At 38.1% G+C, this 20,645-nt stretch overlaps 1 protein-coding gene across 5 annotated transcripts in view; it reads right to left on the bottom strand.

Annotated features, from left to right (window-relative positions):
• Nucleotides 1-12,746: 12,746 nt before the first annotated feature.
• The window catches only part of MYO16 (myosin XVI), a 385,412-nt gene continuing 377,513 nt past the window's right edge, over nucleotides 12,747-20,645 (bottom strand). For all 5 annotated transcript variants that reach the window (XM_083834843.1, XM_083834844.1, XM_083834845.1 and 2 more), the window contains one exon: nucleotides 12,747-13,624. In XM_083834843.1, coding sequence (XP_083690969.1) covers nucleotides 13,391-13,624 — 234 coding nt within the window. In that variant the 3' untranslated portion in view covers nucleotides 12,747-13,390. The remainder of the gene's footprint in view (nucleotides 13,625-20,645) is intronic.

Here is a 20,645-nt window from a genome sequence, read left to right as displayed (position 1 = left end):
GAGAGCTCATTTGGCCTTCTAAATATGTAATTGTTCTTAGAGCAAAAAAATCTATTAATCCTTCACAGCAGTCACCAATTGTGGCATTTTAACAATAACAGCCAGCATGATTGAGTGTTTTCAGTGCTTACTGACAGATGGTCATTGTGTTACAAAACAGCCTCCAGTAAATAATGACCAAATCCACATGAGAGATGGAAAATAGTTCTCTATTGTACAATCCTTTTTTTTTTCTTTTTTTCTGCACGTAATGAAGTAGAAATATGTCTTCAACTCCATTTTATACTGATACTAAAAGGCCAAAACTTCCATTTGAATGGGAAGTGATAAGAAAATGAAAGCAGAAAGGTTCCAAGATGCTTTTATTTGTTTGCGTGCCTATTTGTTTGCATCTAACAAACCATCGGGACTTTGTGGTTAATATTCTTCTATCCTTATTTCATAGTATACTGTTCCCTTAGGGCACTAATGGAGCTTCTTTTTAAAGATTGCAAGTAATCTAGAGGTGAAGATACATCTTAATAGCTAGAACTTGATTGGGCTAAAACTCTGCATCTTCTTAACATGATGAGTGTGAGAGTGCACAGAGGTCTGTGTGGCTAGAAAAGAGATTTCATTCTAACCACACGGCTTAGGATCATGACGTGTTGCATTAACATTCACAGAGCTGTGAAATTACTAATGTTTGCTGCAGGAACTATGTCTGTTATATTGAAAAAGAATCTGTGCCAAGCGTGTTCAATAGATGCCTCAAAAATATTTGCAGTGGATGCTTTATTGTTACACTAGGAAATAGCATAGTCGAAGTTACACTAGGAAATAGCATAGTCGAAGTAGGAGTGCTTCTACCTGAAAAGGAGATTGGATACAAAAGAGAGACAGAAGCTGTCTTGCATCAGATTATTGCTAAATAAAAGGAGTGTTTTACCCAAGCACAGAGCCAGATAAGCCTACCTTACTAAATGTATGTGGATTTAAGTTTTTGAAGAACAAATTGCTGATCAGTAGCTGTCTTAATTTTCACTGCAGAAAGTCTCAATGATCCAACTGAGCTGAAGTGAAACAACAGTGAAGCACAACTAGAAAAATGAATACACAGCTTTTTTTTTTTTTTTTTTGTGTGTTGACCGTTTAGTAGTACAAAAAGTAGCTAAACTCTTTTTCGTCATTAAAAAGAGCAGGTATAATTAAATGCATGGAATGAACAGATCTATCAAACAAGAATGTGCATGTCACAGCCAAACTATCCTTCAGAGGTAATTTTTAGCCCTGCCTTACACATTCTACAGCAAAAAGACTTTCACTGAACCTTTATCTGTGCTGAAACTGCTCAACATTTCATATTTGCACTTCACTACCTTTTAATGTTTGATGTCTTACACTGGATTATTTCATTGACTTTTACCTTTTAATCAGGGGAAAATGCAAAACATCCAAAACCACAAGCATCTTGTCTACAGAAGTTTTCAGGGCACATTTTGCACAAAGTTTGCTAATATTGAGGTCAATGATCAAACTGAAATCAGAAACTTCCATGTGTCTGAGTGACCCCTTCCTGTTGCAAGTGCTCCAGGGTCATAACTTGTGGGTTTTATATTCCTCTACGTGTTTACATGTGTTTAAATTAGGAATTGTTCTTAGGTTCTGTGATTAGAAACAAGAGCAGTTCTTTTATTAGAGTCCATAATGAGTTCTCAGAGCTAGTCACTTGACCCTGACAAGCTGTGGGAAAGATTTTCTGTGGTGGTTCCCACTTCTGTCTGATAGTGAAGTAGCCTCTTCAAGAAAAACTTATCTCAGTAAAGGTGAGAGGCATTCTCATATCTATTAAATAACCATTTATCATTCAGCTGAACATTTGTGAAAGCAGTAGCATGTCTTTTAACTTCTATATATGGGACAACATTAAATTCTTCATCTGTGAGCACTTTTGCTACAACTTGTTGGCCATTTGAAATACTGTGCGGAAATGAGTGCATGGCTTCATCACCTGCTAGAGAGCTATCGCAGCTCACCCTTAGCTAGCAATCTCACAGACCTTAAAAGGTGAATTATTACAGAGGCTTACCTTATCAAATTTTAAATGTGGTATCTTCATGTCAGAGTTGCACAACACAAAACAGATCTTTTAAAAGCAGTATCTGGAGTAAAAACATGACTCCTGGATCTGGGCAATTTCAAGACCTTTTTCCTTGTCATAATGTAATTTAAGTATCTCACTATTTGTAATTGAACTATATTAAAGGAAAGTTTTATTCCTCTAATCAAAGCAACACTGAAAGGTAGAGACAAAAATCACTCATTTCCTCATTTTCAGCTGACATGGTCTTGTGAAACTACTTGTACAATGGTACACTAAATATGTTCTCTGTACCAAAATGGAGCTAAATTTTGCTTTATCTCCTAACAGAACTTCCATCCATTTTTTATTTTCTTGTATGAAAAGCTGTGGGAGGTATTATTTCTCCAAGTAAAATCCATGCATTGAATTCCTCAAGTACATTCCATTCATGGGTTGTAGAGGGAAGGGAGGACATTTCTAACTTCATGAAGCCATATGGTGGAATAGCGTTTGCAGACTCTGTCAAGGTTGAATGTCAGGTGATCCTATACAAGATTTATTTATAGGTGTATCTATTAAGGAGCACATGTTAAAGATGCAAACACAGATACTGAGAAAGACACATGCATGTGTACACAGATACATGTTCAAAAATTACATATCTGACGCCACAATTATGACAATGCAATAGCTTTCATGTTGTGTGCTCCGTAACATGGCTTATACCAGCTCAGCACCTTACATATGGATCGTCACAGTTGTTTAAGCATGGTTCTCTTGAAACGAAGTTTATCCTTCCTTTTTTAAGTGCTGTGAGTCTTGAAGCCTTATTGTCTCAGAGACTGTGGCCATGCTTCTTCTCCACTGAGGGAGAAGAGCACAACTTATTTTCTTGCACTGTGGGAGACACTGCAAAGACAGTTGTTCTCTCTTTTGCAGTTGTGCACGTCTCCTTCCACAACTGATATATTTTTTCACGGCTTTTAGCTCTTTTTAATGATTTCAGAACCTTTTGCAGTTTTTATATGATCACTTTGGATTCTGCTCCAGCATTCTTGCAAGTTTATTCAAGTCTAGTGCCATCCTTAATTTAATACAAGCCTTTTCTGCTCAGTCATCCATACTGGCAAGAAATATTTGGAGCAGAAGAGGGTCTCAGGTGCTTGCTAAGATGTGATCCTACATAGAATCTTTCTTTCCTTCCAGTCTTCCAGTGATCACTTTTTGAGAGCTAGTTTTCAACCATCTATTTGTCTACCGCAGCAACCTATAGCCAAACTGATGAGATACAATTTGGATAGGTGAACTACAAAGCAGGTAAATAATCGGCTGGACTGTTGGTCTTAAAGCATGTGACAACAACATACACACACACACAAAAATAGTTGGCAGTCAAATAGCAGCATTCTTCCAAGATTAATACCGGAGCAAATACTGTCTTAATTAATGACAAGAAGAATAATGAAATTTGTGAATGACAGCAAATTCTACATACGTGCTGGGATGAGGGGGAGTCAGTACTCTGGAGTGAAGCGCTGGAGCATGGGGTTGCTCTTCAGTGGATGCTGACAGACCGGAGGAATGGGATGGCAGAAATTTAACATAGTTCAAAAACAAACATAAGTTCTGCATCTTTCATGGAAAACCTCCATGCAGCAGTATGGACTGGGAGCAGACTGGAAAGGCAGTAGACTTGCAGAAAGGATGTGATGATGGTCCTTTGGGACAAGAAGTTGAACATGGTTCAGTAGCATGCCTTTGTGGCAAAGAAAGCCAACCCCACACTGGCTTCTACTAACAGAAGTGCAGCTGTCAGGCTTAGAGAACTGATCCTCCAGATGTCTTTCCCAAGCTAGATTACTGTATGACAGCCCTCATTTCCTCAGTTTGTTTGAAGGATGTGACTGGACAATAAATAAAGCAACCCAGTAGTCAAGCTCTCTTCTAATGTTAATAAGGCTTTTAATGTTATCTGCCTGGTTGGTTACCTTATTAAACAAGAAAATGTGCTGGACTGATACATAATGTATTTGGGAACCTCATATGAACTTTTCTTCTAGGTGCTTGTTATACATTTTTATATAGACTAGTATAAGAATAGATAAAAATAAAATATTAAAAAAAAAAAAAGATATAAAATTGGCCTGACAAATCTGGTGGCCACCTACCACGGGGTTACAGCATTGGTAGACAGAGGAAGAGCAACTGACATCATCTACCTGGACTTGTGCAAAGCATTTGACACTGTCCTTCATGACATCCTTGTCTCTAAATTGGAGAGACATGGATTTGATGAATGGGCCACTTGTTGGATAAGGAATTGGCTGGATGATTGCACTCAGAGAATTGCAGCCAACAGTTTAATGTCCAAGTGGAGATCAGTAACAAGTGGTGTTCCCCAGGAGTCAGTGTAGGGACTGGCACTGTTTAATATCTTTGTTGGTGACATGGACAGTGGGATGGAGTGCACCCTCAGCAAGTTTGCCAATGACACCAAGCTGTGTGGTGTGGTTGGCATGCTGGAGGGAAGGGATGCTATCCAGAGGGACCTGGACAGGTGTGAGAGGTGGGCCTGTGCGAACCTCATGAGTTTCAACAAGGCACAACAAGTAAGGTCCTGCACCCGAGTTAAAGCAATCCCAAGAACAAATACAAGCTGGGTGGAGAATGGATTGACAGCAGTCCTGAGAACCTGGTGTTGGTTGATGAGAAGCTCAACATGAGCCAGCAATGTGCACTTGCAACCCAGAAAGCCAACCTCATCCTGGGTTGCATCCAAAGCAGTGTGGCCAGCAGGTCAAGGGAGGTGATTCTCCCCCTCTCTCTGCCCTTGTGAAAACCCATCTGGAGCCCTGTGTTCAACTCTGGGGCCCCCAGAACAAGAAGGACATGGACGTATAAGAATGAGTCCAGAGGAGAGCCACAAAGATGATCAGGGGCTGGAGCACCTCTTGTACGAAGACAGGCTGAGGGAGTTGGGGTTGTTCAGCCTGGAGAAGAGAAGGCTCCGGGGAGACCTTATAGCGGCCTTTCAGTAACTAACTGGGGCCTACAGGAAAGCTGGGGAGGGACTGTTTGTCAGGGAGTGGAGTGATAGGACAAGGGGGAATGGCTTTAAACTAAAAGAGGATAGGTTTAGATTAGATATAGGAAAGAAAGTCTTCACTCAGAGGATGGTGAGGCACTGGCACAGGCTGCCCAGAGAAGCTGTGGATGCCCGGTCCCTGGAAGTGTTCAAGATCAGGCTGGATGGGGCTTTGAGCAACCTGATCTGGTGGGAGGTGTCCCTGCCCATGGCAGTGGGGTTGGAACTAGATGATCTTTAAGGTCCCTTCCAACACAAACCATTCTTTGACACTATGATTCTATAAATAAAAGCTTACTAGCTTTGTAGAAATCTGGCTTCTTTCTTCCCCCCTTTTCTAATATTTTCATCTTTTTCATCTTTATAATCTTTCACATCCTCCACAAGTTCTAGATGGCAATTGCTAACCTCAAGAAGTTATTTGTTCACCCCAAGGATTTATTTGTCCCTGCCTAGGACTTTACTTTTACTTCGGACTATTTTCAAGAATACTGGCCCTGAAACCTGTCTGTACTCTTACTCTCAAAGGTTAGGTATTGCTTCTCTTAAACACAGTGTCCCAGTGATTTAGTAGATGAGGAGCATGGAGGTTTGGTAAACTCTGGAAAAATGTAGTGAAGTCTCAGAAATTTTCATACATCATGGGAAGATGAAGTTTTTCTTCCCTCCAGCTCCTCCTGTATGCAGTGATATGCCCATTATAATGCACAGGGATTCCACGACGCTGAAGTCCTCTGCTTTCCAGCCCAAACTACACTCCTACTTCCTCCCTGAGAAATTTTAGATGGAGTCAGAAATGGAAGCCCAGAACAGGCACTACAGAAACCCAGCTCAGTCCTATACACCTTTACAGGGACAAGGCACTTAAAAGGGAGTACTTATGTTAATTTCCTTTCAGGATCCAAATTCTCACCAGGATGTAGCCTTTTGAGCTTATACAGGGATTAAATAAAGAACTAGATGTGAATATTTGCCATCTATTGTTGATTTTTTTAAAATTGTTAGTATTTTGTCTTGCCAAGTCTTATCTGGATATTCACTCATGACTTGTATATATAGATACGCAGAAATAAGCAAATAATCTGTAGGCATTAAAAATCATCTGAGGACTAATCCTGAATTTAACTGAATATTTCCAAAAGTATGAATCTTAACATTTAGCCCCAGGTTCCCCAAGTACAAATCAGTGTCTCAAACAAATAAGCCTGCTGCAGAATATTTAAGGGAATTATAGCTGGTATAGAAAAGTAGGAATTTTGTAGGAACTGATGTAAAACATCGATCACTGTGCTTTCTGGCAACTAAATAGAACCCCCTTCCAACCTCAGAGAAGCTGTTATAACCTCAGGAGACAAGAGATGCATGTTTTTCAAGCTGCATGATGGCTGAACTTGGGAATTGCTCATGCTTAATAAGGACTCAGTGGTTATATAGAAGAGAGCTACTTTTGGGTGACTGCTTTAATCTTTAATGCTGTGATATCTAGCAATTTATTTATGGTAACTCTAAGGCTCCGGGAACCCAGATCCTAGCATGGACTTAGAAGACATTTCAAATACATTTATTTTAATATTAACCTTTTTTAAATTTTTTTTCTCCCCTCTTAAAAATGTTGAGTTTTTGTTCAGTGTCATTTTTTAATTATAACTTCATATTACAGACTTGTGTGCTGTATCAGCAAACACTAGACTTCAGTAAATACAGACTTCCAGTTACTAAAATGTAATAAATGAAGATTATTAGAGAAATAATTTTTATTCAAGGTAACTCTTCACTGCACAAACTGATGGGGGATTAGATTCATTAGATGCTCAAGAGAGTCCAGAGAAGGGCAACGAGGCTGGTGAGGGGTCTGGAGAACAAGTCTTACGAGGAGCGGCTGAGGGAGCTGGGATTGTTCAGCCTGGAGAAGAAGAGGCTCAGGGGAGACCTTATCGCTCTCTATAGGTACCTTAAAGGAGGCTGTAGAGAGGTGGGGGTTGGTCTATTCTCCCACGTGCCTGGTGACAGGACGAGGGGGAATGGGCTAAAGTTGTGCCAGGGGAGGTTTAGGTTGGATATTAGGAAGAACTTCTTTACTGAAAGGGTTGTTAGGCATTGGAATGGGCTGCCCAGGGAAGTGGTTGAGTCACCATCCCTGGAGGTCTTTAAGAGACATTTGATGTTGAGCTTAGTGATATGGTTTAGTGGAGGACTTGTTAGTGTTAGGTCGGAGGTTGGACTGGGTGATCTTGGAGGTCTCTTCCAACCTAGACGATTCTGTGATTTACAAAAGAGATATCAAGTCTTGTTGAAATCCAGCACTGTAATTTATAGCTTCAGGCTGCTGCTCAGAACCATGAGGAAGGTCACAATGCCTAGAGATTTCCAAGCATCTCAGACTGTCTTCCACAGAGCACAGATCTCCTACGCTATCCACACTTAAACACTAGACATCCCCTTGCCTGTCTGATCTGTGAGGCTCAAACCAATCTATTGGGGAGGGTCTGCACTAAAACCAGCTAGTGGTTTTCTTTCAGAAGATCTATGTGGAGGTGTCTTTCTGAAAGGATGCAAAAGAAGCTCCCCTACTTTTTGGAGTATTTTCCTGACCATGTTTTACTATGTTGTGAGACAGAGGAGCTATACATCCATAACCATTATTTTCAGATATTTCATTTTGCATGGACATTTATTTCAACCGCTTTCTAACTTGTTGGTTTGTTCATATCTGTACAGTGAGCAAATTACATTCTGATTCCTATTTTCAGAAACATTAAAGTAATTTATATTACTTAATAATTAGAATGAGCCTGGAGAACACTTCTCCCCCCTGTTTGGAAGAGGATGACAGACAGATTCAGCCCTCTTCTTTCTGGAGTCTAATGCATATCAGGAGACAGGTGAGTGCACATCCATGTAGATGGAGAAGGGCTTAAAGCCCTGATTAAAACAATGGGGGCAAAGGATTTGTCTAATAGCTGTCACATTAACATTGCTATGATGGCAATATAGCTGTGCTTGTCAAGTTTTCCCCATTTATGCTCCTAAGCGCCTCAGTTCTCTTGCATCTCAAAAGAAATATACATTAGCGTGGTCTTTTCAGAGAGGAGTGGATTTATAAAGAACAATGTCTGGGAAAAATTACATGTAAAATCGGATTGCATTCAGCAAACAGTTTGAGCTGGAAGACAAAAGGTGAAAAACATTTTGAAAATATTAAAATATTCTATTTTAGCATTTTAAAAATAATTTATTTCATTTAAAAAACCTTTTTTTTTGGCTGTAATTTCCTTTAACACCCTTTTTAAAACTTTTTTCTTTCCTTTTTTTTATTATAAAATTCTATTTTAAAATTCATGTAAGAAGTTGACAGGAAAGGAAAGAAGAAAGGGCTAAGAGGGGTTTGTATATACATATATAAGAACCAAAACAAGCTACTTCAGACTGAATTAAATACTTCTAGCTAATTCAAAATGATGATTTTGTTTATCATAATAAATAAATCCTGAAAAATCCTTTTTGACTTGACAAAATTTCTGCCTAAGACATTTCACAGCAATGTCTATGATTCAGCATATATTCTTGCCATCAGAGAAAGGGTCAAACCACAGGTGAAAAGACAGACAGCCTTTGCTAATGATCTAGTTCTCACTGGCACAATATATATCAGCACAGGGATTTATATATTTCTTCTGAAAATGAAAATCCTGAGCACACAGAGAACAGCAAAAACTGGAAGAAAAGCACTTCTTTATATGCTCCTGTGTTCTGTTCAGATGTTGTGAAATAGTTATGCTCAGGTTATGTTTTCTTTTAAAAATATATATATTTAGAACACAAAGCCATGAAATGTTTAATACCATTCTGGAAAAATGACTTGTACAGAGTTTAATTACATTTATTATTTAGCAAGTGAATGGCAAAACTTATTTTAGGTTCCTCAGAGCATTTCAGATATTAGCAGTCTTTATAGCAATAAGAATAATGTGATTACGAGGGATCTCAGTACTACAGAGCAGAATTAAAAACTACAATGAATATGGCTAATACTATCACTTTAGAACTATGCTACAATCTATTATGCTTTCTTAGCAAGTTAATGAAATTCTTTGTCCCACACACAAAGGACCTTCAATGTAATAAAGTTATTAATGAAAATAAATCAACCTTTTAGAAGGAATAAAAAGGATCACTGGCAAAAAAAGGATATTTAATTCACTTATTCAACAACCATACTATTGTTTTGTAAACAATATATAGTTTTAAAAGGTTTATCACTTCATGCTGTACACGGGTCTTTCATAAAATATTGGTGCATGTACTTCTCTGAATGTCTAAATCAAGTTTTAAAAAGTAAGGATCTGCTTATAATCTGCAATAGGAATGCAAGAACAACAACTAAAAAACACAAAGTGCTATTTCAGGAGTAACAAGTAAGATTTATAAGCTTTAAAAAATTCTCATGCCAACAGCTGTTGTTTTTTTGTTTTGTTTTTCATTTTTGTTTTATTGTGTCTTAATACGGTTTTAGAATTCCATTGGATTTTATAATGTAAAACATATCTGATTCTTCTTACCTTATACTGAGAGGCTGATTTGTTATAAGTTTTGTTTGTTTCACATATTAAAAATTAAGCAATAAGGCACAATGTGGAGGAGTGATTATCTGATGATAACCCCAGCTTCCTGAAATTGCTTTATTGCAAATATAAATACATTTTAGATTGCTCATTGGATATTAAGGGCATTAGCATGTTCATAGAGTTTAATCTTTCCCTTTAGAATATTAAATTCATAAGGCTTTTTTTTTTTTCCTAAGCTATTTTTTAATGTGCAAGAGAGGACTTCGTATACTCAAGAAATACTGTAATTGGCTGGCACATACTCCACTGGGGAGATTAATGTACAAGCACTGTACAGTTTGCTAAAACTAATTCTCAACATTTCAAAATGTCAATAGTATATTTTCCCAGCCCTGTAAACACATTTTGATACACAATATAAACTTTAATGGTAGTTTTAAGACACCTCTGGGGGTACAGTTATTTAAGCAATAAGACACAGTAGGGTGTGAATTATGGTGTAATAATTCCCTACCAACTGCATTGTTAGGCATGAGGCCAAAGGCCAAGGGACCAATGAACACACGAGGTGTGAGTTATGACATCATAAGTCACACTCTGGAGTGTCTTGCTGCCATTACAGAAATATTTTAAACATGTTTTAAACACAAATACTTTTCCTAAAGTACTATATTTTAATTGAATATCCTGAAAAATCCTCCCATGTAAAAAGTTGGCTATTACATATCCTGAAATTAATAACAAAACTGAAAAAAAAAAAAAAAAGTCTCGCATCTTCTGCTGTTGAGTTTGTCATATTGCACTGTGATTATGTGCTGTAAGGAAAAGCCCCAGGAAAATGCATTGCATTCCTTACCCAAGTTTGCAAGAGAACAAAGGCCTTCTGCACACGGAGTCATGATGTGCTTTGCCCTTTGGAGAATCAAGGCTGCCTACATCAGATTTGTACCAGCTTCTCCTGTGTAACCATACTGATGAAACCGCTAGCAAATCTAGCTACCTTTTTCCACACTTGGTTCACGCTGCTGTAACGAGATACAATGCAGACTTTGAAAGAGTAGCAGAGAGATTCCTCAAACCCCACCTGTGCTCCTGCAGCTGAAGCTGGTCCCCGTTGTAAGACAGCTTTTAGTAAGGATTGCAAGTAGCATGATGTGCACCGTCCCATTTTAAACTCCATTTGACAAATGTATTCTCTGCCCCCTGGATACTCCCATGTTACAATAATGGCAGTAATGACAATAGCATAGTCTGGAGATACAAAAGCTTACCTTGCAAATAGCTGGCTCAGTGACTGGTGGCAAGCTCTTTGCAGCAGCAGGTATCTTGACATGATCTAAACCGGCTTCTCGGTCAGTTTCTACCGTTTGTCCTAAACCTCCATGCTGCTCTGATTGATTGCCAGCAGTCACCAAGCCATCCAGTGGGGACATTAGAGTTAGCAGTGTGGAAGTAGAGCTTATGAAAGGGCTATTTGCCAGACCTGTCTGAGAAGCAATAATCCTGCAGGCACGTCTGCTTGTCCTAGTGCAGTGAGGTCAGGATTTCTGAGCTAGGTGGGTAGATGATGCTGTTTTGGCTACATATGGCGACGCTAGGCCACACAGAGATAGCAACTTGCATCCTGGAAGCCGTAAGTAGCAATGTCAGGTTAATTAGCTTACTTGCATCCAATGGAAGCCTTCTCATTTTGCTTTTACACAGGGATTTCTGCATGTCCCTGGTTATCTGGGAAAAAAGGCAAAACCACAACTCTTTCAGGCTAAGGCCCATCGTGACATAATTTTTCACCAGGTGAGAGCTGTTCCCTGCATCACCTCACAGCGGCCATTTGATCTGACCATTGATATCAGCTGAAGGCAGAATCCCTGCTTCTCCATCCACCCATAGTGGGTAGCCTTACAGAGAGGACTTCTGCCAACAGAGGAGTGGTAAAAAGGTAAAATTCTGTGCTGAGTGATAGCTGAGTGATATTTACCCTTAAGTATCAGAGACCAATCAGCACATCATTAATTTAAGAGTTAACCTGTTGTCTCCCTTCGTTGTCCACTCAAAATGTCTGTTTTAATCTCCACCAAGAGAAGGTGTTTAATTTTGCCTACATTACTCATGGGAATAATTTGAGTTTTGCTGCTTCCCCTGTAAAAACTAACAAACATACAAGAACAGGATTGCTTTTTGCAGGTTGTTTTCCCTTCCCAACAACTTCTAACTAAGGGTGAGCTCACTTCTATAAACCTTGCTTACATTTTAAAATATTAGTTTTACATCCACTTGCAAAATTACAAGCACTTTTTCCTGAATCCAAATAGGAATGGGGCAAACAGCCAAGAAGAGTGTTTCACACTGGTTCTACATACTCCAAGAATTTAAGTGGCCTCTGACTAAATACCTGTGTATATATATATAAATTACTCCTTTTAGTGGCAAAGCAGTATTTCAAAGACTGCTGAGCAGTAGCTAACAAGTTTCCAGCAGCATGTTTTTCATAAATTAACATTCCTGCTCAGAACTCATGTTCTCCAAGTAGAATGCTTCAATTTCTGAAACCATTTCATTACATGAAATTTGAGTTATAAATGCATCACTGTACCACTATAAGGACACAATCTTTTGATATACCCATCTCCATGAAGCGTTCTGGCTTTTAAAAGTAAATCACAGCCCTATTTCCATACCTCATTACCATTATGTATCTTTCCACTGACACCTGACCTTATGCATAATCAGGTGTGAATTTCAAACCATACTTATAATTTAAATGAGTGCCTCATTATTTTACATAACCCAGAATGAAATAGGATTTGAGATGTAACTACAGAATTCACAGTCCACCCATTCAGAACCACAAGTCCACAGAAAGAAATTCATGCTCTCTAATTCTTGAGCGTGAAAACCTTTAAACAACACTTGCAAATAGGGGCTTTGCAAGAATTTCAGACTGGACTTCAGAAAGGACTTTGCCAGTTCTGAACAAACAACACAGTGTTGAAACTGTCTGGGACGTTGTTAAAGATAAACTATGAAAGAAAAATGTGAGTATTGAATTTATTACCTGTATTTTGAAGAAAGAATGACAGCACCAATTGCATAAAGTTATAAAACACCGGTAATAAACATGTAAATAAACTTCGGGTTTGCAACTCCAACAGAACACAGACATCTACAAAGAAATATATATATGTATACATGTAATATAATAAAACCATTCATTAGGGAACAAGGAACATCATATTTTATACTATATAAAACAGCTGTACAGTGTGCACACAGACTTTCCTGATCTCTCTAAAATGCCTGTCAATCACTTCTCCCTGTCATCATTTGCTTGACATAGTTTCTTCATTGTCCATGGGAGAGCTCTAAGTGGCTGTCTTGTACTTTTAAACTAAGTACTTATAGTGCAGTTTGTCTCCATATATATACACACACACATACATATATATACTCACAGATGCACATATATATATGTGTGTGTGTATATATATCAAAAAGACAAACACACACATGTACACACACACATGACAGATCTAAATAGCTCCTCTATCCTGTGCTCTTGAATGAGTGCTTGTAAAAAATCCCTGCACGCTCTGTGGAGGGAAGGAAACTTGCTGATTGTGCACATTGAAGTCATTAGATGGTTTCACTCCTTGCTGTCTGCAGATACACACATCCAAATCACATGGTGGTGTCCCATATTCCTGAAGACAGTCTGTTGCAGGAGGTATCCTCCACCTTCTTCAGCAGCGTTGGTTTTTTACAAGGGGGTGGAGGTGGGGCTGTGATTCTTTGCTCAGTGTTGTGCAAGATTTGCGGCCAGTCTTCTCTCTCTTCACACAGCTTTCTCCTCCAATCCAGAAGCTCTTGCAGAGCCACACTCTCATTCTCTGAAAGTCTAAGCTGATGAATAACCTGTTAGTGAGAAGGAAATAACAAGGGCAGATAAAGTTAATTTTCTTGGCAGTGTAAAACTGCAATGTCCCTGTTGAATGATCTTCCACACAGGATCCTGTGCAGCTTCTGTCATTGATGTAAAACTGCGATCGGGACAGATTCAGGTCCCATTTTCTTATCATCCTCTGTAAATAGCTCAGTGACATGTATAATGCTGAATAAACAATAATGACTTTCTGCAAAATAACCTTGCCTTGAACTCATGAGAGGTATTTTATACTGCGAAGCCCCATGCTAGGTGTGAACCACCTTCCACTCCACAGACTACATCTATTATTTGCAGAAGGACCCCATGGAGCAGGATAAGCTTCTTCACACACTCTAGTAGGATGATGAACCAAAATCTTACGACTGCTAGAGTGTGCCCTGGCTTAGCCATGTTGGATGGTGAGTGCTCCCATTTTGACAGTCACAATTAAAGAAATAAAAAGATGCATGTGGATAAACATTCAAGTTCTACACTTTTGCTGATGGAAAGCTACTATCATTTGTGCTACAACTGAATAAAAAGAGATCAAACAACTCTGTAAATAATCTGAAGCAGTCTTCTCCTCCAGAAGGATTTAAAACTTTGTGCTTAACATGCTGTACCCACACCCTCCATTATCATTGTTTACACACACACACAAATACATAAATAAATAAATAAATGAATTAGAATTGCCTTCCTTCACTCTCATGTCTGGAAGTCACAGAACTGAAGTTGTATGAAGTACATTCCAAAAATTAAATGGAAAAAACAGCCTTGTGTCAGCAAAGACTACATGAACACAGCCCTTTGAAACACACAAAACAGACTACCTACTGTGATGAGTAGTTTCTATTTCTAACAACCTGTTCTTAAAACTGTTGTCATATAATACCATTATATTCAGAAAATACTCTTACACAGAGCAAATAGCAGGTGCAGGAGCAGTAAGAATTTTCCCCTAAATGTAAATACCCGAATGACCACAACCAAGAAAGTATAACCTTTTTTTGCTGTTTGGAATTAATAAAGTTCTTGTTACAGATGTGTATTGTCCTTAGAATTGGGGACTGGCATTTGTCTTCCTCCAGAGAATACATTATTGATTTAAAATATAGTTTCAGTCAGCCTGAAACTATTTATAAACTCAGTGAAGTAGCCAAACAGTTCTGAACCAAATTCATAATCCACCTAAAAGAAGACTGTTCCCTTCCATTTAACTTTTCTGTTCCAATGATTATTTATTTTGTACAAGTCAGTTTGAAGCTCTCACATCAGCACAAGTCCAGTAAGCTATGAAGCCCATCTCGTTGTCCCTTAGGACTCAATATAGCAGCACCTAGACCAGGTACTGAGAGCTATTTGCTGGAGGATATTCTGTAGCAGATGGGGAATCTAGGGAATATGAACCAAACCCATCAAAACAGCTAATGGCCCACAGCCCTTACCCTGCTGCCTTCCTTCTTAAGAATCCCACAGGGACATCCAGGAGAGGCACCTGTACATGACTAAAATGTGCATAGCTTTCTTCACACAGCCACATCAATTGAGAAGTATGGCTATTCCTGGCAAGGCAACAGCATGGCAAGGGATGCCTGGCAAGGCATTCCAGACCACTATATACCACTATGAAATCAAAAACATTTTTTGTTTTTATGTTTATACAAAATGCACCAATGCATCCCAGTAAATCAAAGGTAAACAAAACATTCCACAGATACTGTTAGAGAGGTTTCAGAGACTTCTTGTGTAACAAAACATACTACTTTTCAGTGTAAGTAGGAAAGATTAGAAGACAAAAGACACTTTTTAACTTGGAAACAATTGATCAAGAAAGAGAGGCAAGGTAGTTTTATCCTGAGGAACAGGTTTGAGAAGCACCATAGCTTACTGTTGCTGATTTGTATAGATTTTTGTGGGTTTAGATTGTGGGCATAACCCAGTTCAGAAAACAGGTAGATTGTAATTCAGTCTTCCCTATTTAAACACCTTATTTGCATCTAAACATTAGGCATTTCATGAGCCTATATTAGGCATGGTTCTCAGAGAGGTGCTGGAACATACAAAAAGAAAACTGTTAGACTGTTAAACAAGAGTTTCATATGAAGGAGTTTCAGAGATAATTAAAAAAAGATGTGCTTAAACATTGGTAGATAAGCATACTTAAAACAGATTGAAACTCTGTGAGGGTAATTGGTTGCATTCAGTTGACTAAAGCTTGATAGCACAACTCTAATGAACTACAGAGGCATTTTCAGTTCTGAAAGATGTATAAAGTATATGAATAGAGACAGCTCCACTACTATTCCAAGATCCATAAAAGCACACAGGTGCAGGGTGAAAAGCAAGTACAATTTGCCTGGGCAAGGCAATTGTCAAATGCATCCTATTTATAGCTTATAGGCACTTTACTTTCGTGACCCTGCTTATGCAAGCTGTAAATTAATGTTGTGCCAGCAGTTTCTCTATACAGCTCATTTTCCAGTGTATAGTGGACAAATCTTAGTCCAGTCTACAAATAAGTGTACATCTTTATTATATTTTTTAAACATGGATGAAAAAATATCCGAAATCGTAATTCATTATGAAATTGATCTGGGAAATAGGCTGGAAAAAGTTTATATTTCAATTTGGATGAAGAATGTGCAATGGAAATGCAGTGGCAATGAAATGCGAGGAAATGCACAAGAAATGACAGAACTTTAAATGAATCAATTAATTTAGTTAGATTTATTGAACAAGATGATATCTTTTCTCTTTTCCATTCATGACTAGACCTGTGACAAGTTAAAGGTTTATTATACATATTCATTATAGAAAAAAGATTTACTGAATTATTTTACATGAAGCACAATGTAAATCAGCAAGCTATGTTTCTTCATTATTATTCTCTACCCTGAACAGGTACTTTGTGAAGGGTGAATAAGGTGTGTAGGAAGTAAGTAATTTAAGAGTGCTAATCTTTTGAATGAACACTGAACAAACAACTTCAACCATTAAGGGGTAGAGATGGTACCAACTGTAGACCAGGATTTTCCTACTTAAAGTCAACGGTCAATCACACATAGGCAACACAGCATTTGGGCTAGACCCACAAAAACATATATCGTTTGAATAGCTAGCATTTAACAGCCTGGCCATCTGGTGGAAACACCTACCCTGTGTTTGGTATCCAGAGTCCTACCTGAGAAGACAATTAAAGCAAAAGTGTCAAAGACAGTGACGCACAAGAGAAGAGCATGCAGAGTTGCCAATTCAATGGATTGCAGTGGAGTGAAGCAGTTAAACAAGGTCCACCTTTTCAGCTGTGAAGACAGCCAGATGAACAAAATCAATTTCTAATGAGCAGCCCACGGAAGAGAGCCCAGGAGCATTCCTCCCAGCTCACAGCCCAAATCTACACTGTGAAAGAAAGCGTTCTCCTCCTGGCACCATGGCTATTGGTTTGTGCTGGAGCACCAATGGCCTAGTTCCAACAGAACAAACATGGAGGGACTTTTCACCATTATCTAGTGGTTAAAGTACGTCTGGAAATCAGAAGATTTGACTTATTTCAAGTTAAGGAGGGGACAGAGTTCCCACATCCTGAGGGTGAGTTTAGGACACTGCAACTGCAAGAACTGGACTCTGAGCGCTAGGGAAAGGACTTTGGTTCCTGTGCTATGTGCTAAGGTGTGCCATCCATGTGTGGTAAGTGTGCTAAAGCAAATCCTTCAGAGTGAACCCCTTGTGGTTTCAGAGCACAAGAGATAGGAAATTGGAGACAGATCACTTTGGGTGTATGCTACAACTGTGAAAATTTTAGAGCATGATTGTGCCTACCAAGTAATATGCACTTAACTTTTACCCAGTCATTGGAGAATGAGTTCCTGAATTGTCTTCCTGGATTCGAGCTTGTAAATTCTGCCTAAGTTCCTTTATAAGAGTCTAAAGCAGACATAGTGGCTTTAAACTCTGTCTTAGAATCAAGACAAGTAGCTATAAGTCCATAAATTATTTTAATTAGACTTAGTTCTTAGGCTGGTTAAAAAATAGAGCATTTTAATTATGAAAAGTTGAAAGTTTCACATTTTAAAATAATTTGTGACAAAAAGGTGTGCCAGATAAAAAGATTAACATGCCCATTTAAAATTAACTCTCAGAATTATTTACGGATTTGGCTGTAGAAACTCTGGAAATTCATTCTGCATTAAAAGATCAAATTTTATAACTTTACAGAGGATGTTTTATAAGAGTAAGAAGTAACAAAGAGCTTATATTCTCTGTGTGGCAAATGCAACACAGTCTTACTCATCAAGCTAGGGCAAAAGGACTTATCTTAACCTGTCTGTCAGATTTATAAGTTTGCACTATCATGTTCTTTTATTTATAAAATGTTTTCTTAATTTTTCTCTTTCTATGGCAAAATGCAGGGTTTATTTTTTAAAAAATATGCGTATTGCACTCGAATCATTTTTTTGGTCACTCGCAACTGCAGTGATTTTTCTATCAGAAATTCACTAGACAATGAAAAGGAGCATTTAATTACATTCTTGGACGTTAAAACTTACAAATAAATATCTCTGCACAAAGCATAGCTCTGTGTGCTTTATTATAGTTTAGTTTTTAGTTGCTTCTGTAAGCTTTAGTAAAATTCCTTAATATAGACATAGAAGTAAAACAGAAAACAGATTTTTAATCACAATACAGTTTAAGGACAAGTATAGCATATAAACCTGTAATCCTGAGACACACTCATGAGATAGCTAGTCCATATTTTCCCTTCAGAGACATATTACTAATTATGTTCTTTAATAGATTTTTCAATGCTGGTGCTTTAAAGTAACTGTCAGTAGATTCTCACAATTAATTATTGCAGTTTTATTATGTTTCTCTTCCATTAGTGTTTTAAACTGTTAGTAAAGCTGAAGTCCCACCACGAAATCCATGGGGAGACTGAGTATATAAGGGCAGTGATTTTACCTTTCTAACATCAGTTCAGGATCAATAGTAAATCATGCCATAAAGGTAAAATCTTGATGATAAATTATCATAATTATCTTAGAAATGTAACTACCTTCATAAATTCCACATTTTTAATCTTTTCCAGTTTGCAGACTGCCTAAAAATGTAAGCAGATCAAATCTGAGCCTGCAATCAATAGGTGACTCACAGTTATCTCTGTTATAACCCTTAAAAGTAGTTCACAAGTCCCAGTGGGTCTCCTGCAGATCATCAGTTTTAAAGACAGAAGCGATCAGGATGTTCTCACCTCTCATTTCACAATTAAAGACACAGTTTCATTCAGTAATTCTGGAAATAATTCTTATTCTATGTAATTATTATGGAGAACAGCACATTTTGATTCAACCTGTGACAGGCATGCATCTCTCTCACACAAAATGTTTCTAACTCATTTTAATGGTTTCATCTTTTTTTGTTTTCCTTTTTTATCTTAGAAGCCCCTACACTGACTGCTTCCAAACATATAAGTCACATCTTTTTTCCTACCTATAGGACAAACACACCACAACACCTCAAAAATCCCAACCTTTTCGGTACCAAAACAGATATGTTTTGTTTTTATTTCTCTGCTACAAAAAGTCACAGATCAGGAAGGGATTGCATTGCATTTCCATCAACTCTTGAATCAAGAAAAAAAAAATCTTGTCAGCCTACATGTTATTTAATAATAAAATATTCATTTGAAGATACAAGGGGAAAACACACAGTTAAACAAGAGTGCGTTAAGAAGCCTAGGCAAGCACTCAACAAAAATCAAATCAATATGTAAATCTGTGTTTGATTGGGAAACCTGCATTGGCCACGTAAGACCCCAGAAGGGATTAGAGAACGGCTGTGATAAATGAGTTTACATGCTTCTAAATTCCAATTAAAAACCTTCAAATACAAATGTACCACTGGGATCCAAACTGATTCATCCAATCGTCTTGTGAATGCTGGGACACGCATTTTTTTTTTGTAAATGCAGACCCACTGGACATAATAACTTGATATATAATATGCAACCGTAAAGTGATTTTAGTTAATTGTTCTCTCAAACTGCTGATAATTTTCCTTTGTATTGGAGTAACCTTACAATCTCCAAAAATAATACTCTCCAAATGGATGGCAAATGGATTTATTGGAAAGGACAAAAGGGCAAAGCAGATCAGTACTGTCTGGTACAAATTTGGAATTGGTCTGAAGAAGTTATGCCAATTTGAACAGCTAAACATGAGATCCATAACTGATATATATTGCATTTGCTTTGTTCTGAACAAGAAAATGTCTCATTTAATTCATGTGCTTCTTACATCAAAAGAATAAACTAGCTTTAGATCAAGCGATACATAAATGACATACCAATGGAAGTCAGAACCTTGCTGATACTTAAAATCTGGGGGTAATCTTAAAACTGACAGAGTTGGTATTTAAAATAAAATAAATCACCACAGAAATCAGGAAGAAATCTTTTCCTTCCTGAGAAGCATTTTTCAGCTATCTTGATTTTTGGAGACCGATTTCATTTTCTTTCAAGCATAGTGTGATGCTGGAAGCAGGATATTCTGGGGGCAGAGATCACTTGGGTATTGGCATCTTTGATTCTATCCCTCTGCTATCACATGGCATTTGGAGAAGTGTCAAACTTCATCCCCCCAGAAAATCAATTCTATGGTTTGCCGTGGGTTGGCTTGGCTTTCTGAAAGGATTTTCCATAAAAGTTCATGGAAGAAAAGTCCACCAAGTATTGCTATGTATAAAATGAACTCTGCCTCCAGAAGGCTCTTCCTCACAGGCTGCTGGAAACTGGGAAGATGTACCCTGAGCCTCTCTGAAAGAGGCACCCTGAAATCCCTGTTTCCTAAGGCAGCAGTGTCTTGTTTTGCTCAGGAGAACCCTGGGCTACATGCATCTTTGGTGCGACTCAGATTTCATATTTTTAATCCGACCACAATTCTATTTCTGGTACAAATTGTCTGATTTTCTCTCAGGCTCTTGGATACTCTTGGTGGGTTTTCTCATTTGTTG

Source organism: Anser anser (assembly GCF_964211835.1).
Source record: "Anser anser genome assembly, chromosome: 1".
NCBI lineage: Eukaryota > Metazoa > Chordata > Aves > Anseriformes > Anatidae > Anser > Anser anser.
Note: the sequence above shows the minus strand (reverse complement) of the source record. Positions and strands in the feature narration are given on the sequence as shown.